General features: G+C 41.3%; 3 protein-coding genes across 4 annotated transcripts in view; all 3 read right to left on the reverse strand.

Annotated features, from left to right (window-relative positions):
- The window catches only part of LOC133868424 (F-box/FBD/LRR-repeat protein At1g51370-like), an 83408-nt gene that overhangs the window by 46733 nt on the left and 9834 nt on the right, over nucleotides 1-26841 (reverse strand). The window lies entirely within an intron of this gene.
- On the reverse strand, nucleotides 1153-26551 carry LOC133869501 (hydroxyproline O-galactosyltransferase GALT2-like). Its single transcript, XM_062306525.1, has 7 exons — nucleotides 26436-26551; nucleotides 10985-11218; nucleotides 10295-10585; nucleotides 7679-7807; nucleotides 7338-7511; nucleotides 1454-1561; nucleotides 1153-1362 (listed from the first exon to the last, which is right to left on the reverse strand). The coding sequence occupies exons 1-7, from the start codon at nucleotides 26439-26441 to the stop codon at nucleotides 1153-1155; spliced, it is 1152 nt and encodes a 383-aa protein (XP_062162509.1). The 5' UTR covers nucleotides 26442-26551.
- Nucleotides 1816-3960, reverse strand: LOC133868140 (uncharacterized). Its single transcript, XM_062304959.1, has 2 exons — nucleotides 3057-3960; nucleotides 1816-2010 (listed from the first exon to the last, which is right to left on the reverse strand). Exons 1-2 carry the CDS (start codon nucleotides 3645-3647, stop codon nucleotides 1816-1818), a joined length of 786 nt encoding a protein of 261 aa, XP_062160943.1. The 5' UTR covers nucleotides 3648-3960.

Here is a 26841-nt window from a genome sequence, read left to right on the forward strand (position 1 = left end):
TTTTTATGAAAAAAAAAACTGTAAGAATTTAGAAGTTGATCAGGATTTAACGAAATTTATAAAAATACTCACGTCCGAATCTTTGAAAAAAAGAATTATAATTTAAAAAAAAATGAGTATTCTAGAAATTTTGACAGGATTTAACAGAAAATCTTAACGGAATAGTGGAATTGAAAAGATGGATACACTAAATTAAAAGTTTTTGAAATTTAGAAATGAAATGACAAATGTGATAAAAGTTCAAGAGGTTTAAGTAAAGTTTTTCCTTATTTTTATATTTTCTTAGATAAAAATATAAAAATAATTGAAAAAGTATAAAATTATATACTTTTCTATTTGTGTTCCGAGAGATTGGGTTTGAGGGGTGGCTCAGGGATAAGTATAAAATTATGTAAGCAAATTTTAATTAGACTTATTTAATTAAATTAAATAGGTCAAATTTTTTTTATCTAAACTTATTAATTTCGTGTTAAATTTATTTTAAATTCGCATATAGTGTCAAAAATTTACTCCAATTTACTCAGCTAAATTTGCTACCCAAACAATATCTTGTCAATTGTCAATTGTCAAGGTCTCCGTCCCTTTTTTCAACTTAAACAATTATACTTAGCTTTGAAGATTGTAGGTTATAGCCATTGACTTGCCCATAATGGGTATTGTTTTTCCTTTAAAAATCATATTCCCCTTCATTTCTTGAGAGACTTTATGCAAATGTGTAGATAATTAATTAATACAGAATAGACTCGATCCATGAGATCATCAATTCGTTGTGTTATTATCCGCTTGTTTAGTTCTCCCTATGATTAAGGCAAACGAAATGGCGTCCTTGCCCCATCATGCTAAGGACTTTAACTGATAAACTATCTCATGGCCATAATTGTCTTTTTCCTCTCTTTTATTTTTTAAGTACTATAGAGAAAACCAAAACATTATGGAACTAAAAAAGAGGAAGAGATTTCCTTTCCAAAACAGGAAAGAAATGAACAGAGCTAAAAGATAGAGTGAGAATGCAGTTAGATGTCGCTGTCCAATTTGCCATATTATGGGTACAGAAATCACTACGACAAACCGATTCTCACAATTCATCCATGAGTCCATATTTTGATCCACTAACCTAAATGGACAAAAAATCAGCACCCAAGCAGCTCATTGTCATCTAAAGTTGCAGCACTGAGCCCGACCCCTTGCCAATTTGTCCCAAAGACAGATCATCTGCTTTGGGGATTGATAATGTGCAGTGAAATTGTTTTCCATGCACCCATACTGACAAAATTTCAAGTTGTGGGAGTACTGGACGGCCGCCATGGAACCGTTAAATTGCTCAACCCACATTCCCATGCTTACATCCTCCATCTTGAAGAGCTGCCACCAAACACAAACAGCATTTTTCAGTCATAACTTGCTGAGGAGGCAGGCTGGAGGGAAGACAGATTGAATAAATAATGAAACTAACCATTAGGCTTCGATTACCATGTTGAGAGACAACATATTTAGCAATATCACTGGAAATTATATATCCGGGCCCATTGGCATAAGGAGGATATACTTCTTCTGGCCACTCCTGTTACATTACAGGATTCCTTCAGATACAGGAACAATGCAAAGAGAATGAAACAGCTCTAATATAATCCTACTTATACGATGAGAAGAAATTATTTCTCTTCCCTTTTATGATCCTACTTCCAAAGCAATCAAATGTATCAGACTTCCAAAATTATCTGATTGATGAAAGGAGCTCTTGGAGAAATCAAAAACCCAAGAGACAGAACCAAGTTCAAATTGAATTGCAAACCATAGCAGGCAACAAGTTCAAATTTACACAAATGCAACCCCACTAACATACCTCATATGTGACTGCCCATTTTCCACTTCGGAGAGGGCGATGCAAGAGGTTGAGATTGCCCATATAAAGGGACGTATTAGGAGAGATGCCCCTTTTAGGACAGTGTCCACCCTAACGAAGGTGTCATCATCACATTTCATTATGTATCCAGTGGTCACATTCTGAACCTGCATGGAGGATGTTTGGAACATTTGAGGGATAGAATACAACCCAGAATGGGATCCAACAAAACTGAAGTTCGAAGGCTGACATTTTCAAGGACAATATTTGAGAAGAATTCCTTATCCAAAATTAACTGGTTATCCAAAAATAAAAAAAATCATGTTAGACTTAGATAGGACCATGATCCCCTATCCAAAATGAGACTACAGCTTTGGTAAATCATCATTAAACGCCCCCAAAGCAAGTAATGCGCCCATTAACATTAACATGCAACATATTACGTCCACTAGTAATCAGATCTTCCCAAACCCATAAATGAACATAATAGAAAATGGCCAAGGGTTGCCAGCACATCCAACTCCCCATCAACGGACACATTTTTTTATTCAGCCAACTTCTATCAACTAAGTAAAATTCATCCTGCTAATTTTTAAATGTAGCCCATATATGCTTCAAATTAACTAGTTATGCATGCCAAGAGAGCTTTATAAGAACAAAAGACAAAAGTATGATATACATAAGATGACAGAGAACATTTTCAAGCAAAGAAGGAGAGATCACTACAGCTGAATTGATGTATTTAAACTACTGTTGGAAGGTCTTACATAATATCTAAATTACCAGCTACTTGCAAACTGGAAAGACAACGTCTCATTCTACTATCCAAAGTGATTTTGATCAGCAGCACTCATAACTTTAGTAAAATAAACCACCCACAAAAAGCTCAAAAATCAGAAAAACCAAACAAATTTTAGGTTCAAGGCAAGTACTTAATTCTCTCTGCATATTCTTATCAGTAGATCAAAACAATCATACCAAACATTGAATTGAAGAGGAAGAAGAAGAAAATGAATCAATGTATTTTAACCAGAGAAACAAACACACGCAACAACAACAGTGGCCAAGCAGTAGTGTTGCTAGCAATCATGGTAAAGAACATAAACATTCCCACTTGACAGTGATTCTTGATGGTGGAAAAACCGTGCATGTATTTGTACTAGGGGCAACTTCTGTGGGAACAACACATTTCTCAATTTTCGCCTTTTAAAACCTTTTCAAAATTGCTATCAAGGCCGAGCAATTCACTAGCCCTATAACTCCTCGCCGCCAAAACCCGCCAACCCAATTGATCCAATCTAATCAGGTTCATCCACGTACTCCTATATGAAACTGATGCCCAAGCGATCAACTTCCCAAGATCCTTCGTCCTCACCCGCCTTTCCCTCGCCACAATTCGGGCATCCCGAAACGGTGCTGCACACTTGTCCCTCGCAAACCCAATACACTTCTCCTTCGCCGCCAAGACACAACCCTCCATTTCTCGCTCCTCGTACTTCTCGCGCCCGCTCAGATCCATCGCCCTCGGGCAAACCATAGCACGCCACCAGGGGATTTTGCACTTGTTGGACGCAGCGATGGCGCATCCAACTCTTGCACCATGCTCGCACTGGTCCACGAGCTTGGACTCACAGGCTTTGAGCGCGGAGGCCCAAACTTGGGGGTCCCGAAACGCGAGCACATACGGCCCGGCCAACGGGTCGTCCGATGGGCCGTCCAGAATGGGTCCACGGAGCAAGGGCACCGGGGGGTCAAATGTGGTCACTGTTGAGGCGGCAGAATACTCCAATGATGCGGTTTCCATTTGTTCAGGTTTGTTCTTAATTTATGGATTAATTGGCGTTAGTTTCTACGAAACTTTGTAAAATTGATCCATCACAAACAGATAAAAAATGTCGTAAATCAAACAAAATCAAGACAAGACCATGTTAGAAAGCATTATCTATTTTCCCAAAACTGCTTATTCTAGCACCGCTATGAATTCTCCTTGCAACCAAAGCTTATATGCTGAGGAGGGATGGTCGGATTCAAGAAATTGAGGTAGTGAGGGTTTTCAAACTCATGAAGAAACTTGGAAAAGAACGAATTTATGTAGATGAGTGCGGGGCAGGGCGGGTCTTACGGTTTTTGCATATCTAATTCCGCAAGCCGGCTTGAAAAGCTCGGTTACATGAATGTTTAAACTGTGTCCCTCAATTTTATTACTGGATCCGTAGTATCGGCTAGTTGTCCACTGGATCGTAGATGCGCTGCTAAAGAAAAACACAAAGACAATGTTAAAGTAAAATCACATAAAACCCACTCGCAGAATTTTCAAAATACTAATCGAAATATGCAAATATTTCCACTACAAAAATCGCAAACAAATCTGCAAACAAATCTACAAACAGACCGCGAGAACCTTTCACGTGGGCATTGCCGCACTGGGCGTCGTGGGCGTGGCACTGGGCAAGTGGGCGACGTGGGCATGGATCGGAGATTCAGAAGAGAAGAAGAAGGAAAGAAGAAGAGAAGAGAAATGGAGAAGAAGAGGCGACAGCCTGCTGTGAAGTGTGAAGAGCGGAGAAGACTAGAGATGAGTGAATCATGAGGTCGGAATAAAGTGCGTTTAATATTATTTTTCCTTTTTTTTTTAATATATATATAATAATAATAATAAAACCCGATTTTTTAAAATGCTATAATCGGTAACCGCAATTGAATACTCAGTTATTCGGTTGCGCTTATTTTCTAAAGATGGTAGCTCCTTTGGACAAGAGGAAATGCTACACATCCTAAAATTTTTCTACAAAATTTGATTCTTAAATAATGTGTCACAATCTCATGTAATCTATTATTTTGAGAAATATGTCAAATCATTTAAAAAAAAAAATTGAAAGAAAATTTTAAGAAATCTAGAATTTCCCTCAGGCAAAATAGGGTGGCCAAACTACCGCAAGGCACATTCGTTCTCATGATTCATTTTTACTCCAAATTTGATCTAAATACTAGCTAACCTGGCATGCACAATAATCATTTGCTGTTTTACTTTGAGTGGCGTAACAAACATCATAAAACTTTTGTAACGAGTTGGAGGTGTGATTGATCAATCATGAACAGTTTCTACAAAACTTTGCAAAATTGATCCATCACAAATAGATAAAAAATGTCATAAACCAAACAAAATCAAGACAAGGCCATGTTAGAAAGCTTACCTATTCTCCCAAAACTGCTTATTCTAGCAAAGCTATGAATTCTCCTTGCAACCAAAGCTGTTGTTTGTCCATCCGCCGTGCTCTTCATCCTTGGCTTAAACCAGTACATGATGTTCAAAGACCTAATAGATTGAGGAGAAGTCACAAGGAAAAAGTACATGATGGTAAAAAGGGTGGAGTAGGGTAAACAGGAGAGTTATCTAGAATAACTTGGGAAAAAGAGGGGGTAAAAAATGATATTTGTATATACGTTGTGCATGGGTGTTACACCTATTGTAAATGTGTATAATGTGTATACAAGATGAGTGTGCAAATCACACAACTCAAAAAATATTTGTGCTGCAGACAAGAATGGAGAAGGGCATGTAAAAAGAGCACCGATAAAATAAAATAAAATAAAAATAAAAATTCACTCCACTCCTAAACTTTTATCACATTTACAATTACCTTTTAGGCTTCAAAAACTCTCAATTTAATATATTCTCTTTTTTTTTTTCAATTTCACCAATCCGTTAGAATTTTTCATTAATCTTAACCGACGAATGTCAAAATTTTCAAAATATTCCTCATTTTTTTTTATAGAAGAAAAAAAATTAAAAAAATTTAGACGTTGGTCAGGATTTAACGAAATTCACAAAAATATCTACGTCCGAATATTTGAAAATTTTTAATTTTTTTTAAAAAAAAAACATGAGCATTTTAAAAATTTTGACAAAATTTAATAGAAAATCATCACAGAATAGTGAAACTGAAAAACAAAAATTGAAAGATAAATACACTAAATTGAGAGTTTTTTAAGTTTAGAAAAGAAATTACAAATGTGATGAAAGTTCAGGAGCGTTAAGTGAAGTTTTTCTTTAATTTTATATTTCTTTAGATGAATTTAAAATCACCATCAACCTTAAAGATAATATTTATTAAATTTTTATATAAAAATGATTTTAAAAGCTGCATAAAATATTTGTTGGAGTGCGTAGCAAAAATCTCAAGATCCAAAAACAACATGCAAAACGCATGAGTATTAAAGCAAGCGAAGTCGTCGTAACAAGAATAACGTTCAGAAGAAAAAACATGAATTTTGCAGAGGATATACCAAGACATAAAGACAACTCAATCAGACAATTTGATTCTCATAATTTATTTTTTTATGCTATAATGTGTTATAATTATTAGAGAGGTACTAGGTTTTTTTTTCCCAATTGAGACCTTCATGGGAACATATTCATCCTATTGAAAGACATAAAATGGTCTGGTCCATCCATAAAAGAGAAATAAACAAATTTCAAAAAAAGAGAACACTACAAACATCATTCAAAATCCAATAACCTGTTAGTGAAAAATGAATATATTGAGACCATGTAAATATATAACACATCATGCTTTGGTAAAGTCATTGCAAACTGATTCTCACAATTCATCCATGAGTCCATATTTTGATCCACAAACCTAAATGGACAAAAAATCAGCACCCAAGATGGGTGAAAAATACAAAGTGGGGGTGGGGGAAGAGAGGAGGAAGTTGAGCTCAATCGAATTTTACGAGCAGCTCATTGTCATCTAAAGTTGTAGCAATGAGCCCGACCCCTCGCCAATTTGTCCCAAAGACAGATCATCTGCCTTGGGGATTGATAATGTGCAGTGAAATAGTTTTCCATGCACCCATGCTGACAAAATTTCCAGTTGTGGGAGTACTGGACGGCCGCCATGGAACCGTTAAATTGCTCGACCCACATTCTCATGCTTACATCCTCCATCTTGAAGAGCTGCCACAAAAAACAAACAGTATTTTTCAGTTATAACCTGCTGAGGAGGCAGGCTGGAGGGAAGGCAGATTGAACAAATAATGAAACTAACCCTGAGGCTTCGATTGCCATGTTGAGAGACAACATATTTAGCAATATCATTGGAAATTATATATCCAGGCCCATTGGCATAATGAGGATATACTTCTTCTAGCCACTCATGTTACACATTACAGGATTCCTTCAGATATAGGAACAATTCAAAGAGAATCAAACAGCTCTTATATAAACAAAAACTAAAAAGAGACAAACTTCTCAAATTAGTAGAAAACATGACAATAAGAAGCCCGAGATACGATGAGAAGAAATTATTTCTCTTCCTTTCTATGATCCTACTTCCAAGCAATCAAATGTATCAGACTTCCAAAATTATCTGATTTATGAAAGGAGCTCTTGGAGAAATCAAAAACCCAAGAGACAGAACCAAGTTAAAATAGAATTGCAAACTATAGCAGGCAACAAGTTCAAATTTACACAAATGCAACCCCACTAACATACCTCATATGTGACTGCCCATTTTCCACTTCGGAGAGGGCGATGCAAGAGATTGAGATTGCCCATATGAAGGGACCTATTAGGAGAGATACCCTCAATTTCTTTCAGGACGGTGTTCACTGTAACGAACGTGTCATCATCACATTTCATTATGTATGCAGTGGTCACATTCTGAACCTGCATGGAGGATGTTGGGACATTTGAGGGATAGAATACAACTCAACATGGGATCCAACAAAACTGAAGTTCCAAGACTGACATTTTCAAGGACAATATTTGAGAAGAATTCCTAATTAAAATAAGAGTTTAATGAAAGACTAATAAATTATAAAACACAAACTCACCCCAAACTCACAGATAGCAAAAGTTTTGAGAACAACAAGCTCATAGCAATCCATAAAGGGCAAAATCACAATATCACCAAAGTAAGCCGCCTCCTTTTTCAGCACTGCATTCACCTCCTTCCTTGGATTCTGCATGTCAATTTTGAAACAATTAAGAACACCAAATAAACAAAAACTCATTCATAATCCAATGAATGACAGAAGATACTTAGAACGGGAAAATGAAAGAGAAACACATATACAACAGCCAGTGAAGAATGTCAGAAGAAATATAAACAAGCACACACATACGTGGCATATATCGCGGGACTTTGTTAGCTAATATGCATGTCATACATCAATGTAGAAGTCCATATTTCAGAATTCCAAGAATCATAAGGACAAAAAAGAAACTTGTCTATTGGATTGGAGTACATACAGTAACTTTGATATTCATATAAATAGCCTCATACGTACCACATGCAAGGAGATAGATTTCATGTCATATGCTCACAGAGGTCAACAAGCCTTGCACGATTCCTCAAAGTCATTAATTCCCGAAATCAAATATTGCTATAACTCTGACTAGTAATAACCCAACCCTCAGTTCTTTGAACCAAGGTTGGCAACGCTGATCCTCAACAATTCTGACATCTCAGAAGTCATTATCTTCAGACAATTTCGACAAATATAAAAACTTATCTGATTTCTCTAGATGCTATTTTATAATTCCCATTTAATTCATCATGCCATCTAACAGTTCCTTTCCAATATCTTGATGACTTAATTTCTTGTCATAAAAAACCCAATCTCTCCATCTCATTTACACATACTTGATGAACAATCAGAGTTTCAAACTAGCATTCTTCATAATGTTGCTCTTTGGTATGTATTTCCCATCATTCTGATCGAAATGATGCAGTTACGTGACCTTCAAGAGAAAGAGAGAATGTGAAAGATTACGAGAACTCAACCCTAGAGTCGCTGGCTTTTCTATTTGTATATATTATCAATGATGCAGAATTACAGGATTTCCCTCCGTTCTATATAACACCCTAACGAATCATTAATAACTCTATATGTCAAGCATGTCAATATCACCAGGTTCTGTTCCTTTAACTCGTGGAATTGATCCCGGAAGCTAACTCTATCAACCCATAAATCTTGACACCATAGTTGAATTCGTGGTAATGATAAATGCAGAATCCTTTTTGACAAAATGAAACTGCTACAGTTGAACACTTGATAAGAGACATTTGCATCCAAGTTGTATCTTGCTCTCGCATATATAAAAAAAAGCAAAAATATAGAAAAGTTTATTGCACTCACTAAAGCAAATTTGTCAGTGAAAATGAAGCGGAGAGGTAGCATTCATAAGAAAATTGCAAGGATTAGATACTTCCATTCAAAAAACAATTATATTTGGCTTTTGTGCCCTTTTTGTCGCTTAGTTTTGGCAATTTTCTTGTTTTTTTTTTTGCTTTCTAGTTAGGTGCTTTCTCTTGTATATTTTCAGTGTACTTAAGGGCACCTTACGCTTCTAATAAAATCAGTTTATTACTTATAAAAAAAATAAAAATAAACAATTATATGACATCTGCATATTCACATTAATCATGAATGATCCTATAGTGTTGACGGCAAAAAAGAAAGAGAGAACACGAAAAGATTGTGAGAGCTCAATGCTAAAGTGGCTGGCTTCTCTATTTATGCATTTTATTAATGATGTAAAATTACAAGATTGCCATTCCTTACATATAAAACTCAACACTTCCCCTCAATATAGAGCATGGATGTCTATTATGACTAGCTTATTACACACACACACGCACACATATATATAAAAAGAGATCCTTACTCGGAATCTCTATGAATACATCTCCTAACCAATCAAAATGTTATCAAGTAAAAACTTGTGTTCTCATAACCATATCTCGGATAAAGTGAGAGTCCATCTAGGTATAATGTGTCCAAACTAAAAGCTTAAGCCAAAGGGAGGGTAGGCCCGACAAGTACATAAACCCATACCAAAGTCCACATGTGACCAATGTAAGACTCTCTAACACCTCTTTCCAAGCCTTAAACACACAAACACGTGTGGAATATAGGAACCAAAAAACAAAGAAATGAACCAGTCTCTGATACCATGAGGTTTTGCTAGATAAGAGAAATAGAGTATGAAAAGATTGTGAAAGTACAACTTTAGAGAAGCTGGCTTCTATATAGGTGTGTATATACATATATACACACATACACTCAACGATGCAAAAATACAAGATTGCCCTTCCTTATATTACTCTAATAGGTACATCAACGATTGGTCTTCTCTATATGCTCATCAAAATGCAATTTTGCACCTATAGACCACAAACATTTTATGCATGCATTTGACAATGTTCAGAACCGGACTATACATTTATGTTTCATACAGACTTCTCTGCTTTGCCACTATCTATTATATTCTTAATAGGTTAGGTATCAATATTATCATTGAAAACTCTCATATTCAAGCATGTCAATAGGGCCACCTTCTATTCCTTAAACTCATATGGAATTGATCCTGGAAGCTAACTCATCAACCCATAAATTTTGACACCATATTTGGATGCATGCTAATGATCACTGCAGAAGCCTTACCAATGCAACAAAGAATGGAACTACTACATTTGAAGACTTGATAGCAGTAGCTTGCATCCAAGTTTTTCTAACAGCCATGCGTTCAGCAAAGTGATTAGTAGCAGATAGCACTCCAACAAAGACCTGAATCTTTCTCTTGGGTGTAGGATGGGTTTTCCACTTGTCTGAAAATTCCAATACTCGTTGAGGTGAGAAACTCGGATGAGAAGTAGGGAGAGACGTAGCATAAACTGAATGAACATCCACGTCTCCTTTAATTGCTAGTCCTGTTGCATCTTCAAGAGTAAACTCCTGAAGGTACAGCAAAGCATTTCTGGGTTCAATACAGGATTTATTGAAATAAAAAAAACTATGTGGAAATGCCAGAAATTTGAACGATAAAAGTATTATTATAACAACTATAGCTATAGGAGCATGCTCCCACAAAATCTACAGATCAACAACTAACAAGGACTAGGAATGCCCAGTGGAAATGTAAATTTATAAAAAGAGAAGGGAAAGTCATAAATCAAGTTCAAGAAGTAAAATAGAAGCCATGAAGCACAACACCACAAACAAAACTGCAAGTTCTCCTCACTTTGACCCGGACCTTCTTTAGATCTCCTGGGCAAGCATTCTCCATTCATGTAGGAGAGGTAGCAAACAGATGTCATCAGTAGTAAACTTCAAAAAAATTTCCACATTACTTACTGTCCTATACGGAAATGAAGTCAGATGCCGACCCCCATCATTGATATGGTACCCATCAACACCAGCACGCAGGGTCAGGATAAACAGTCCGCCCTCCACAAAAGGAAATGGCCAGGTCACCTCTGGCTTCCGCTGACACCCTATAAATCGCTTAAACCATGAGGTTGTCTTGGACTCTTTTGAGTCTACAAATATCATTCCGCATCCATTTTTCGCATCTTCCATGTCCATCAACTGCCAAATACATAGATAAGAAACACCTTCATGCTCAAATGTTAATATAAAGTTGAGAGAATTGGAAGGAAAGAAAATAAAAATATAAGTCAAACCACATCACAATCAACCAGACCATAGATAAATAACTAAAAGTTTATTTTCAATGGAGCATAAAAGAATTTCCTGTCCTTCCCATAAAATTCACGGCATTAGTGCATAGCATGGTCAGGACGGTTCAGAAACAGTCAGCAAGTACTAGAGAAACAAACTAAAATTTGAAAGATTTACAAGAAAAGGTGAGAAAGATTCAAGTGACACAGTGCATTAACAGGGGCTCGCAGAGGTCAAGCCTGGAATACCAAAATTTCAACCAATACAGCAAGCTACTGAAGTTGATTGGAAAATGGCAACTAAGGCTACAGAAAACATAATTGTTCAGACAGTGTATTTATGGTGCTTCACAGTAAATTTAAACAAAGATTATTGAATCACACTCAAAGCATGTTGTTGGTACAGTTTCCGGTATGGTGACGTGTCGCCCGATGATTCGCTATCTCAGGAATTTAGTCTTATTTCCTAAGACTCAATAGAAGTGAAGAAATTGAGAAGATAGGGAAGAAGATGACACAAAGATTTAAGTGGTTCCCTCAAACCGAGGTACATCCACTGTGGGAGGCGTAGAGAAAATTCACTATTAAGTAGTTACAAGGGAAAAATCACTCGTAGCCCTAAGCCCCGATACACCCAGATTTCCCTCTCTTAAGTTTCTCTACTTTCTCCTCTTTTTTCCTTTGTTTTTTCCATATATCTTTTTCCTGGTGCGATGATCTCTATTTATAGGCCGGGCTCCTGGCCTTACCATACTTGCTGCCTCCTTCCAATTCTTCATGCCTCGTTTTTCTAGGAGCTCGAATCCTGGCTTAATTTATTCTGTTTGGAGCGCCCATCTTCCCATGTCTGCCACCTTCTATTTCTTTAACGTTTGTTTTTGTCGTGTCCTCGAGTGGAGAGAGTGATTGGAGATTATTTAATGATGAGTGGGGATGATGTTGGTGGAAAAGTGCATGAGTGGACGGTTATTTTGTGATTAGGTGGGATTATTTTATTGAGTGCGTGCGCTGTCCAAGAAACTTGGAGGAAGTGCTGCCTGGGATGGAGGAGGGTGTCGCCCATGCTGTCTTGATGTTGCTGTCCAGCAGAGTTCCTTCCTTTTGAGAGTGCTGTCAGCTGCTTGGGAGGAGTGCAGCACATAGGTGAAGAAGCTTAGGCCCACATGTCTTTGGAACTGGTTATTTCTTCTACACTCTATCCTTATCGTACTCTGAGACATCCGCAGCAAACTTTCAACCAGACCTCGAGACGATGATGTCCGAGACATGCCCGCTATGCCTTATAGATCTCGGGATGTTGTCGCATCATAACGGAGTTATAAAAGGCCGAGACGTTATTGTACCGAATTGATGTTACCTCCGAGATGATGTTACTCCGAGATACAAATACCCGAGATGTGATCGCTGATTAGGAGATCTCGGCATGTACTACATACCGTGACCTGGAGTGTTAAGACCGAGACGTTGTTATGCCCCCGAGATGTATTCTCACCGAGACGTCATTATACCTCCGAGGTGTATTTGTACCTAGGCAGTCTTTTCTTTGTCAGCTGAAATAAATACCCGAGGCACAGCCCCGAGATGTTTCTGAATCCACGTGTCTCTAGGGTTAATTTTATCCCCAACAGTTACCCCCCTAATTCTCTGATTTCAGAGATAATTGAAATTAGGGAATTATTCTTCGCCCGCCATTCTGTACTTATTACTGTGAAAGCGCGTCTTTTTAACAGTTCAAAATTTGAATTTGACCGCTTCTTTTCCCAATGCCGACGTCATCTCTGTGCAGCCGCCCTTTTGTCATCATTAAATGGTGCTGTCGAGGCAGTGCATTTAATGCTGGAATCACGGAAATTTTGAATCGACAACGCCTTTTGGCATTTCGGACACGTGGGAGTGGAGGCATTTAAAGTTGGAATATTTCACTGTTTATTCACTGATATTTCCTTTTCTCGATACTCCACTGTCGTCTTCCTCTCCGATTTTTCCTTTCTCTGTATTTTCTGTTTCTCCCCTTCTTCTTTCTTCCATGGCTCCCAAGAAAGCTGTCTCAACTGCTCCCGCCTCGTCTCGGGCTCGGACAAAGAGATCCGACGGTTCTGTGGATCTTTCTCCTTTGGAGAGTAGGGTCGATTCCATCATCTTCGCGAAGCATGAGGGTGTCCTTCGCTCGAACTATGAAATTTCTCCCACCGTGAAGATGTTCTATCAGGAGCCTGGATCTCGGTCCATTAATGGCGGCGATATTACTCTCTACGAAAGGATGTTTCTTGCTGGGCTCCGATTACCGTTTCCGGAGATTGCTCGAGACTTCGTCCTTTTTCTGATGATCGCGCCCAGTCAGGTAATGCCCAATGCCTGGCGATACCTGTTTGCCTCTTACATTCTGTGGAGGCTTGTGTTGGAGAAGGAGATGACTATTCCGCAATTCTTCAACATCTACAGGCCGAGGCAGACTGCAGAGGGGATGATTGAACTCTGTGTTCGTCACCCGCCTGTCTTCATCAAGCTCAAGAGCGGGCTAACAAACAACAAGTTCTGGGAGATGCAATTCTTCAGAGTTTCCGGGGAGTGGGAATGCCCCGAAGGTACTCTTCTCTCTGAGGATCGTATGATGCCTCGGACTTGGCAATTGCTGCAATCTGACCGAAACGACCCCCTTCGCTCACTGTATCTGAACTGGAGGATGTTGAGAAGATAAGTGGGTGGTCCGCTGCCAGGGTCAAGGCCGAAAAGTTTGAAGAGGTTGATTTCGATAATCTCGTCACCGAGGAGAATCTGAGGCAGTTTCTCGGATACGACATTCCGAGAGATAAGCAGCTAATCACCAAGAGGGGGGCTGTCAAGAAGAGGAATGACGCCCCTCCATCCCCGAGACCTGCAACTAAGAAGAGGTCATCTGAGGAAGTTCTCAGGGATGTTCCTACACAAAAGAAACAGAAGATTCCTTTGGCCGCTTCGGGTGCAAGGAGGACTTCTCCTTCGGCTCCATCACCTAGGGTGAGCGTTGAAGAGGGGTCTGCCAGTTTTCGGGGTTTCATTCCCGAGGCTAGCCCTGCTCCTTCCTTTGTTTTACGGGATGAGTCTGGCTCTGAGGCTTCGTTCCATGGTGAACAATGTGCGGTACCTGAGAGGTCTAGAGAAGGAGAAGGAAATGTACCTGAGGCCCGAGACGTCCCAGTTGCGCGTAGGGTGAAGCATCCGGCCAGGAAGCGGAAGCTCACAGGCCAGGACCGAATGGCTCAAAGACTCGCGGACGCCGGGCGGTTATGGGGTAAAGCGGTTATAATACCTTCCGACGCCGAGGAAGTGCGCCAAGAGCCTGTCGCTTCGAGTGGTGACTCTCTTGAAGAGATGGATGAGGAAGTTGGCACCCCCCGAGACGAGCCTCTGGCTGAAGAGTCTGAAGTAGAAGGTACTCCCCGAACTCCTTCTTCGGAACGTCCAGACACACCACCACCCCCTGAAGAAAATCGTGAAACGGGGAGCACCACCCCCCAAGTTTCATGTTCTTCGCCTGTACAAACCGAGACTCCTACTGGAGTACCCGAGGCTGAGGATGTCGAAGGGCCCGGCGATTTTCGGGAAACGGTTAATCAGGAGGTACTGGGCTCTGCCTTCGAAGTTCAAGGTTCTGGTCAACTTGAAGTAACTCCCCGTGTCGAAGTACTCGAGGTGCCTCGGGTCGACCCCGAGAATGTTATCCCTGAAGCAGGTGTGCTTCCCGAGACTTCTACTCGTGCCGAGGCCGGCCCTTCTGGACTAAGATCTGACGGGTCTGAAGCTCATGCGGGTCCTAGCACTTCCCCTAAGGTTTCGGTTGGTTTCGACGTTTTGGGCAGGGGTCTTCTCGGTCATCCGATGGAGGCCATAAAGAGCTTAATCCCCGAGGGATATCTGGGGAATGCTGGGGTATCTTCTCCCGAGAAGATCGCTCAAGGCATTCTTATATCTCATTATCAAGTAAGTTTTTGGAGCTAGGCCTTTTCATTCTGCTCGCATCTTGATTCTGACTTTGTTTGCTTTCTTGACAGCTTCTTGTGAAGATGACTGCCCTCTGGCAGAAATACGAAAATCGTCCTGCGCCTCCGCCTACTCCTGCCCCCGAAGTGCAAGCTCGTATCTCGGGTTTAGAGAATGAAGTTGCAACTCTGAAGTCTCTTCTTCAGTCTAAAGACGAGGAACTCGCCTCCCAGGACTCAATCATATCCGAGATGCGTTCTGCTAATGCTCGTTTGAGGAAAGAAGTACTGGAGGCCACTGATCGTTACACACGTTCTGTTGAAAGTCTTTCTCTCGAGCTGGATCGCGCAGATCAATTGTCTACCCGTTTGTCGGCTATGCAGAACGAATGCTCCGAGGCGTACAAGAATGCTTTGAGTGCCGAAGCCGAAAAGGACAAGCTCAAAGACGAAGTTGAAAGACTCACAGCCGAGAGGGACAAAGCTCTCAAGGCGCAGGATCACTCGGAGAGTCTCTTGATTCGTCTCAGGACCAGATATGACGCCGATCGGGCAAAGCTCAAGCGTTATCAGAAGCAGTTGAGCTATGCACCTCATCTTCGGGATCAGAGTTGGTGTCGGGGTTGTCATTGGGGTTTCGAAAATTTTCGAACTTTGGTGACAAATCCTCAATATAAATTTGATCCCGAGACGGTTAATCCGATGCTGGTGGGTTTTCCTGAAGAAGCCATCCAGGAGACGGAGGAGTTCAGTAAGGAGTTCATGGCTGACGTTCCGAATTGGGGTCTTGACGCGCCAGTTCCCGAAGAAGACCGTCTTGACGATCCTGCCAGCTAGAAGCTGTTTCTTGAATTTTTATCTTCTTTTTTTTTTTTTTTTTTTTTTTTTTACCTGTACATTTTTCCTGTAAAACTTCGAATATGATATCTTTTTGAATGAAATTTCTACCTTTTGATTCTTTCCTTTCTGATCGTGGTATTCAAAGAAGCCTTTTACTTAGGCATTTTCTTTTCTGATTTCGGTGTCGGACAAACCGAAAAAACCTTCCCTGCTCTCGGTGTTTGACAAACCGAGAGACTTTTTCTGCTTACCTTAATGAGTTACCCCCCACAACCTTAGTCTGCGACAGCAGGCTAAGTCGTTCGAGGTGGGTAATCAGGTCGCTGAGCTTTACCTTTCTTCTTAGAAATCTTTGTAACCTGTAAAAGATGCTACTGAGATGAAATCATAACTTGAGATCTTTACCTTTTAATTTATCTCTGAAGGCTTCAATCTTCTAACGTTTGGAGACCTCCAACCGAGGGGTTTTCTTGTCTTAGTGTCCTTTGTTGGACTAACCTCTTTTCTTGCTCTCGGTGTTGAAAGACCGAGAGACTTTTCCTGCTCTCGGTGTTGAACGACCGAGAGACTTTTCTGCTTTCGATGTTGAATGATTGAGAGACTTTTCTGCTCTCGGTGTTGAAAGATCGAGAGACTTTTCTGCTCTTGGTGTTGAAAGACCGAGAGACTTTTCTGCTCTCGGTGTTGAATGACCGAGAGACTTTTCTGCTCTCGGTGTTGAATGACCGAGAGACTTTTCTGCTCTTGGTGTTGAATGACCGAGAGACTTTTCTGCTCTCGGTGTTGAATGACCGAGAGACTTTTCTGCTCTCGGTGTTGAATGACCGAGAGACTTTTCTGCTCTCGGTGTTCGATGACCGAGAGACTTTTCTGCTCTCGGTGTTGAATGACCGAGAGACTTTTCTGCTCTCGGTGTTGAATGACCGAGAGACTTTTCTGTAAGCATAAATCAGTTTGATTCTTGGATTCCTTCCATCGTTAATAAATACTGGAAATGGATATTCTTTATTGAATATGCAATTGTTTTTGGAAAAATCAGACAAAAATAATAAGTTATACAAAATATTTTTTCAGGTGCTCAGCATTCCATGGCCTTGGAAGTATCTTTCCCGTTTCGGTCGTCAAGCGATAAGCTCCCTTCTAATGGCATCCTATTACCTTGTAGGGACCTTCCCATCCAGGTCCCATTTTGCCTTCCGTTGGATCTTTTGTCATCAAGCTCGCTTTTCTGAGTACCCAATCTCCAAGCTGGAATTTTCTGGGTACTACCCGTTTGTTAAAGTACCGAGCCGTTCGATCCTGATATGCCGCCCATGTGACGTGAGCGTCGTCTCTTTTCTCCTGCAAAAGATCTAGGTGTACCTTAATATTTTCGTCGTTGAGTCCTGGGTTGTAATGAGCCACACGGAAGCTTGAAGATCCTACTTCCACAGGTATCACCGCCTCGGTTCCGTACGTAAGTGAGAATGGTGTCTCGCCCGTTGGAGTTCTTCTGGTGGTTCGGTATGACCACAGCACCTCCGGAACATATTCAACCCATGCTCCCTTCTTCTTACCCAGCTTTTTCTTTAGAAGCTTTACCAGGGTCTTGTTCGTCGCTTCTACTTGACCGTTCGCCTTTGGGTATTGTACCGAAGCGTAATGGTTTCGGATATGGAGATCTGAACACCACTTCCGAAATGGTTCACAGTCAAACTGTTTCCCATTATCTGTGACGAAAGCATGAGGAATCCCAAACCGGCACACCACCAATTTCCAGAGGAAAGCTATGACATTTGCCGTCGTTATAGCTGCTAATGCTTCTGCTTCCGCCCATTTGGTGAAGTAGTCTACAGCTACAACCAAGAACTTCCGTCCACCTTTTCCTACTGGCATTGGACCGACTATATCCACCCCCCATTTCGCAAATGGCCACGGAGAAGTGAGGGGGGTGAGCTTCTCGGGACTTACCTTCATGATTCTTGCGAATCTCTGGCATTTGTCACAGGTTTTGACAAGGGAAACTGAATCTTTCTTGATCGTGGGCCAATAGTAGCCTGCTCGAATGATTTTTTGTGCCAGCATCCTACCTCCTGAGTGATCTCCGCACACACCTTCATGAATTTCCCTCAGAACATAATTCGACTCGGCTCTTGAGAGGCATTTGAGCAGGGGTTCAGAATATCCTCTTTTGTACAGTATCTCCCTGAGAAGGCAGTACCGTGCTGCTTGTATCTTCACCCTCCGAGCCGCAATCTTATTTTCGGGCAGCAGCCCATGTCTGAGAAACTGGATAATGTCCTTTGCCCATTCTGGCTCTTCTGGTGCCGACTCTACTTCCATAACCTTGGTTCTCGGGGCTATCGAGGGCTCGGCCAGAACAATAACCTGCCTTCTCGATGCTTCAATCTCTTCCTCTTTTCCCGAGGCAATCTTTGAGAGCTCATCGGCTCGGATGTTCTCTTCTCGAGGTATTTTTGTCATGACGAACCTTTCGAAATAGGATTGGAATCGCCACACTTCTTCCAAATACCTAGCCATTCTATCTTCTTGTGTTTCGAATTGCCCTTGGACTTGGCCTACGACCACTTGAGAGTCACTCAGGATTTCGACATTATTTGCCCCCATTTCTCGGGATAATGCCAAACCTGCTATCACTGCTTCGTACTCAGCTTCATTGTTTGTCGTAACGAAGTCCAATTTTATGGCAAAGCCGAACTCTTGCCCTTCCAGATTTCTGAGGAGGACTCCTACTCCGCTTCTGCTCCGTGTGGATGAGCCATCTACAAACACTACCCAGGTTGACTCCTTTGGCAGTTCTTCCGCCTCGGGGATGTTGCAGAATTCTGCCAGGAAATCTGCTAGAACCTGCCCTTTGATAGCCGTCCGAGGATGAAACTCGATGTCGAATTGTCCGAGTTCCACCGCCCAGTTGACTAATCTTCCCGAGAGGTCAGGTTTTTGCAACACCTTCTTCATCGGATACTCGGTTAAAACTCTGATAGCGTGAGCTTGAAAGTATGGCCTCAATCTTCTGGCCGAAATGATCAAGGCGAATGCCAATTTCTCGATCCGAGGATACCTCCCCTCCGCGCCATGCAGCGCTTTACTCGTAAAGTAAACCGGTTTCTGGACTTCTGAATCTTCTCGGACTAGTACCGAGCTTACTGCTGAGGGAGAGACTGCCAGATAGAGATAAAGAATCTCCCCTTCAGTTGGGCTACTCAACAGCGGTGGGTTGGCTAGATATTCCTTCAATTTCCTGAAAGCCTTCTCACATTCCTCACTCCATATAAATGCCTTTCGTAAAATTTTAAAGAAGGGTAGGCACTTATCTGTTGACCGTGATATGAAACGGTTCAGGGCCGCAATCCTTTCTGTCAGTCGTTGGAGTTGTTTTGTTGTTCTCGGGGCTTCCATCTCGAGGACAGCTCTGACCTTTTCTGGATTAGCTTCAATGCCTCTTTGTGACACCATAAACCCCAGAAACTTGCCTGAAGAAACTCCAAAGGCACACTTTGCAGGATTGAGTTTCATGTTGTATTTTCTTAGAGTCCGAAAAGTTTCTCGGAGGTCTTCTATGTGTTCGTTTGCCCGAGCACTCTTAACCAGCAGGTCATCTACGTATACCTCCACGTTTCGACCAATTTGATTTTGAAACATCCAGTTCACAAGTCGTTGATATGTGGCTCCGGCATTCTTCAGTCCGAAGGGCATCATCTTATAGCAGTAAAGTCCTCGGTCCGTGATGAAGGCAGTTTTCTCCTGGTCTGCTTCCTCCATGTAGATCTGGTTGTATCCCGAGAAGGCATCCATGAAGCTCAAGAGCTCATGTCCAGCTGTCGAATCCACCAATAAATCTATCCGAGGCAGGGGAAAGCTATCCTTCGGACACGCTTTATTCAGGTCGGTGAAATCTACGCACATCCTCCACTTCCCGTTAGATTTCTTCACCAGCACTACATTGGCCAGCCACTCGGGATAATCCACCTCTCGGATGAATCCAGCTTTCAGCAACTTCTCTACTTCTTCGGCAATAGCCTTGTTTCGCTCGGCAGCAAAAGCTCTTCTTCTCTGCTTCACTGGGCGATAATTTGGGGCCACATTCAGCTTATGGACAATAACCGAGGGATCGATCCCTGGCATATCTTCATGGCTCCAGGCAAATACATCTTCGTTGCGTCTTAAGAATGCCACCAAATCTTCCTTCATGGGTTGAGGGAGTTGTGAGCCTATATGAATTTTCTTCCCCGAGTCGCCTATCTCGAACTCTTCCAAGGCTTCCACAGGCTCCCCCAACGGTGATTGCTATTTTCCATCCTCCTTTGTTTTCTCCCCCCGACTGTGCTGCCCCGGGGTATCTTTCAAGGACAGATTGTAGCACCTTCTAGCTTCTCTCTGGTCTCCTTTTACCTCTCCAACTCCTTCCTCCGTTGGAAACTTCATGCTGAGGTGCGACGTTGAAGTTACAGCTTTCAGATCATTGAGAGCCGTTCGTCCTATAATGGCGTTGTAAGCCGAGACCGTGTCAACTATCAAGAATTTTACCATAATGACTTTTTGCCTCGGATAAGTCCCGGCTGTCACAGGTAAATCGATAGAACCGAGAGGCAACACTCTCTCTCCAGCAAAACCCTGCAGCTGGCATAAGACTGGAATCAGCTTTTCTGACGGAACACCCATGTGATCGAAAGCCGATTTAAAAAGAATGTCAGCCGAGCTCCCAGTGTCAATGAGGATCCGCCGAGTTTGATAATTTGCTATGGTCAAGGTGACCACTAGGGCGTCTGTATGCGGAAGCGAGACTCCAGCATAATCATCATCAGAGAATCCTATAACCAGAGGGTTATATTTCCGAGACTTAGGGGGCCTCTGGATCGAGTAAACTTTGAAATCCTCTAGATGCCTGGCATACGCCTTCCGAGCCGAGTTGGACTCACCTCCTCCTCCGAATCCCCCCGAGATGGTGTGAATGATAGGGATATTGCCTTGCTGCGCCCCCCGAGGCCTGCTTCTGCTTCTCTCCCTTCTTTCGTCCCTTTGAGGTTGAGGGGCTGGTTCTCGGCTTCTTCCTCTTCTCTCGTCTCGTCTTGGTTGATTATTTCTTCTATTATCCCGATCCTCTTCCCTCCTAGGCCTCGGGTAATGGTCTCGCTCCTGTTGGTTCCTCTCATTAACGAGGAATCGGACTAGCTTCCCATTCTCGATGAGTTTCTCGATCAATTGTCTCAACGATATGCACTGCTCGGTCAAATGACCGCGTGAGTCATGAAAGGCGCAGTACTTGTGAGCCAAGTGCGGAGGGGGATTCCTTGGAATGGGTCTCGGTCCCTGGTAATTCGGATCTTTCTTGAGCTCCATGAGCACCTCGGTGATGGAGGTGTTCAATGGAGTCCACTTGTAATCCCCGAAATTCTTTTTCACCTTCTTATACTCCGAGGGGCCAGCATCCTGTGCGGGCTCAGGATTCTTCTTTTTCTTAAGCTTCTCAGCGGAGGGCTGTTGTTGTGGCTGAGAATTGTTGAGAAGGGCTCGGAGCGTCTCTTCTTAGTTGATGTACCTATCCATCTTCACCATAAAGGCATAAAGATCTTTCGGCGGTTTTAATGCCAACTCCGCCATCAGGGGTCCATCTTTTCTCAAGCCTTGAAAAATTGCACCGTAGATGAAGTCGTCTGGTGCACTCTCTGTGTCCAGTTTCTCCTGGTTGAACCTCCACAGATAGTCTTTTAGAGATTCATTTGGTCCCTGCTGAACAGAGAGTAAGTATCCTCGGGGTTTTCTTCTAACTCTCCCGGATACGAACTGGGCCAGGAATTTCCTCCCAAGGGTATCGAAGCAGTCAATCGACCCTGGTGTGAGATTTCTGAGCCAGTCTCGGGCCTTTCCTGACAAAGTGAGAGGAAAGGCTCGGCATGCCACAGCATCTGGTGTCCTGTGCAACGATACATGCGATTGGAAATTGTCCAAATGCTCCACCGGATCTTCACTGCCTGAGAAAATCGGGATGTCAGGTACCTTGAATCTTACAGGCAGATCGAAGTTGGATACTTCTTCGGTGAATATTGACTCCTTGTGCTGAAAGAGGTTGTCTACGAGAGACTCCTTCCCACCACGCTTCTGATCAATCGTCTTTGACAGCATGTCGTATTTTGCGTCCAGATCCTGGACCATCTTCTGCAACCTCTTTTCCGCTTCAGTGGGTGGAACCGGGTTGATGGGATTCCCATGATCCTCGGCTCTCTCTCCTGACCCTTCGGGGTTTGTCCCATCAACTGCATCGTGATTGGACGGCGGCGGAGTTCGTGCGGCTAGGAGCACAGCATTTTGAGCCAGCAAGTCCTCCACATTCTTCTGTGCCTGGACCAACTGTTGACTCAGTTGGGTTATCCGGACCTCTAGTCCGGCAGATTCTGCTTCTCCACGAGCATCGCCTCGGCTGGTTGACAGCGCTTCGTTTTGGATTGGCTTGGAACGTCTTGTGGTCACCATTGCGGATTTATTTTTCGTAAGAACGATTATCGTTCCCACAGACGGCGCCAAACTGTTGGTACAGTTTTCGGTATGGTGACGTGTCGCCCGATGATTCGCTATCTCAGGAATTTAGTCTTATTTCCTAAGACTCAATAGAAGTGAAGAAATTGAGAAGATAGGGAAGAAGATGACACAAAGATTTAAGTGGTTCCCTCAAACCGAGGTACATCCACTGTGGGAGGCGTAGAGAAAATTCACTATTAAGTAGTTACAAGGGAAAAATCACTCGTAGCCCTAAGCCCCGATACACCCAGATTTCCCTCTCTTAAGTTTCTCTACTTTCTCCTCTTTTTTCCTTTGTTTTTTCCATATATCTTTTTCCTGGTGCGATGATCTCTATTTATAGGCCGGGCTCCTGGCCTTACCATACTTGCTGCCTCCTTCCAATTCTTCATGCCTCGTTTTTCTAGGAGCTCGAATCCTGGCTTAATTTATTCTGTTTGGAGCGCCCATCTTCCCATGTCTGCCACCTTCTATTTCTTTAACGTTTGTTTTTGTCGTGTCCTCGAGTGGAGAGAGTGATTGGAGATTATTTAATGATGAGTGGGGATGATGTTGGTGGAAAAGTGCATGAGTGGACGGTTATTTTGTGATTAGGTGGGATTATTTTATTGAGTGCGTGCGCTGTCCAAGAAACTTGGAGGAAGTGCTGCCTGGGATGGAGGAGGGTGTCGCCCATGCTGTCTTGATGTTGCTGTCCAGCAGAGTTCCTTCCTTTTGAGAGTGCTGTCAGCTGCTTGGGAGGAGTGCAGCACATAGGTGAAGAAGCTTAGGCCCACATGTCTTTGGAACTGGTTATTTCTTCTACACTCTATCCTTATCGTACTCTGAGACATCCGCAGCAAACTTTCAACCAGACCTCGAGACGATGATGTCCGAGACATGCCCGCTATGCCTTATAGATCTCGGGATGTTGCCGCATCATAACGGAGTTATAAAAGGCCGAGACGTTATTGTACCGAATTGATGTTACCTCCGAGATGATGTTACTCCGAGATACAAATACCCGAGATGTGATCGCTGATTAGGAGATCTCGGGATGTACTACATACTGTGACCTGGAGTGTTAAGACCGAGACGTTGTTATGCCCCCGAGATGTATTCTCACCGAGACGTCATTATACCTCCGAGGTGTATTTGTACCTAGGCAGTCTTTTCTTTGTCAGCTGAAATAAATACCCGAGGCACAGCCCCGAGATGTTTCTGAATCCACGTGTCTCTAGGGTTAATTTTATCCCCAACACATGTTAACGGAGTTATTTGGCTATTTAAACTGCCACCAAACAAACTCAATATAGTGAAATTCAAAGAAAGTAGGTCATTTATAGTAACAAACCCAATGTTAAGCCCAAGGAAGAAACAGGATCAGTAAGACCATTCAAATGATGCTGCCCCAATTGAGCTCTTATACCATGTTAGAGACCACTAATACCAACTAGTGTATAAACCCCTATCAGGCTTGACACATAAACCATATTAGTCCAAATTGGTACACACACCAATACACTAAGACGCACCATTGATGTCAAGAATCTCATCAGCACAGAACAATGACAAAGCAGACATCAGCCTGGTATGTAATTACCTGAATTTGGCAGCTCATATGTCACTCAAAGAAAGAAAAAGTTGCAATTAATATGCTAAGTTATCAAGGCTCATGCTTTTATTCCATCTGAACCAAGTTCATAAGTCTGAAGTCAACTTCATTGTAGAAAAAGAGATAAGAAATAATGGTGAATTGAAAATTTGACGCTTAACAGACAGGTTATCCCTAAAAAGGTCAACAGAACCTTTTTTTTTTTGATAAGTAAGAAGATTTTATTAAAAAGCATGAGGCGCCCCTAAGTACACCGGGAGTATGCACAAGAACCACCAAAGCCAGCCCACAAAACAGATCTTATCAAAAAAAAGAGGTCAATAAGCTCCAACTCGAATGGCACTTCTTTCTTCCATAAGAACAAGGAGGAGGATGTGTCATTTATCAATTGAAAAAAAAAAAAAAAAATGAAGAAGAGAGGTAGATTAAGTCTAGGTCTAAATAAGTTTTACAAAAGCTGAGTTCATAATCCCTTTATTGGGCATCTTGGTGTGTTCTTGCACTGTTTCAGGACAGCAAGCTTGCCTTATATCCTCTTATTTGCAGTTCTATCATTTTGTTTAAATTTTGATCAACTAGTTTTCTGTTAAAGGCACCACCAGCAGCCCTTTGGGCAGCATAATATGTTCATGCTATAATTTTTTGGGTCTGCCTCCAACTCACCTCCTCCATGAGAGTAGATCTCTCTAACTCAATCACAACCTCAGCCTTCTTTATTTTCTCCCCAACGCCTGAGGCCCTCTCTTCTTCAATGACATCAAAAACACGTAACTCTTCTAGAAGGATCCTCTTCTTCCTATCTACATTGCCAAACACCCCCTCGCTCAATTTCTTCAAATCAAGTTTCAAAGCCTTAAGCTTTCAAGAGGGGGATATGCGCTTATGTAACATTTGTAATTAGCATTGATAGACTTGATGTGTGTGACACCAGACCTTAGTTAGCTAACCTAAATTAATGGATCAACTGAGATTCACATGAGAAATTAAAACTTTCAGCATGCTCACACAAAAATAAAAAATTGCCATGTGTCATTTAGTGCATATTTTTGCTTGATAGTTCATAGTTTTCATAAAAGTTTTTATTTTATTTTATGATTTTGGTTTTAAAATAGAATTTTAAAGTCTCATAATTCTGGAGACTTTAGAGGGTTTTTTTTTTTTTTTTTGGTTTATTCTTCCCAGATATTACTAAGCTGCATGCTTCAACTAGGGTTTCTGGTTTTTACTTGCATATATCTCCAATGGTGTTCTAAAATATCTACAAAACAGCAACAATACAATCATCCTTATCATTATTCAGAAACAAATCATGTAAACTGCACAATAAATATTCATCGTTTTCTTCCATGAAAATTTTCACAGGAAGGGCAAATTTCCCTCCACGAAAATAATAACAAAAAAGATCACACAAGTACTAAATTAACAGTAGATGGAATCTCCAGACCCAGAATTTTGAAAATTTGCTCTCGCTCGATTTTAGTTGTGGATATGTACATAACCCAGCATTCACCATCTCCAAAAATAAGGTGTTATTTCTCCAACAAATCTCATCTTTCAAGAAGAAGACACTACCAAAAAAAAAAAAAAAAAGAGGCACATCTTGGCATTTTTATCTTTGACATTTGTAACAAATGTCAAGTTGATCTTTTCTATTGTGGCGTATTGTTGAAAATTATCAGTTAACAAAAAAATCATTCCTGGTGTTTTACAATGTGCCAAGAATGTTCAATTTCTTGGCATTTCATTTTATTTGCCAGGAAAATTGAAAAAAAAAATAACAAATAAAAAATTCTGGCATTATGGCGACGGCATGATGAGGTCAGGAGACAAATCCTTCCTGACGTCTTAGAAACAATAGGTGATATTTGCGTTTAAAAAGTAAATCTTTCAAACAATGGTGTAAAGAAAAGTGTAATAAATATCTCTGGCTTATTACCTTTAGAAGAAATACTTCCATCAATCAGGTTACAAAACACCCAATATTTATCCAAGTCTAGAGACTCCTCCGACTTATATTTTGTTTGAAAACATAAAATGGAGCTATGGCTCAAAACAAGGGTAAACAATCATACAAATCTTAGTTTAATAAAGTATCAAAAGCAAAAAAATAAAAATAAATAAACACATAAAGAGATTGTACAGAGTTCCAAGGAACAAAAAGCCCTGTGCAGCTTAACAATCAAACAAAAACGTGCTACATATAGAAGATAACTTACATCCATCTCAAGTTCCAACAATGATGGAGCCGCCTCCAAAAAAGCAGAGGTCAGGTCCAGCAGGATTTTTCTAAATCTTACACCTAATAGCTTCAATTGCTTTAGTCTAGCTAGTAAATGTGGTTAAGGGCTTAGATATTAAATCAACCTGAAAGACAATGGAAAGAAATGATTAACTAGAGACATGATGTTAAAAAATGATGACAAAAAGCTCAACTAAAATTTTTCCTGTGGCAATACCTGGACATACGGAGTGCACAATAATAAAGTCTCAACTAGAAAAGTCTTTTGCATGTGAGCCAAGGACGTATGTCATTTGAGTTCTAGGATCAGACTGCATAGTTCTACAATGAGACTGCAAAGTCATACATAGTCTAACAAGTTGTGCACTATTCTTTAACAAGAC

Source organism: Alnus glutinosa, chromosome 5, assembly GCF_958979055.1.
Source record: "Alnus glutinosa chromosome 5, dhAlnGlut1.1, whole genome shotgun sequence".
Taxonomy (NCBI): domain Eukaryota; kingdom Viridiplantae; phylum Streptophyta; class Magnoliopsida; order Fagales; family Betulaceae; genus Alnus; species Alnus glutinosa.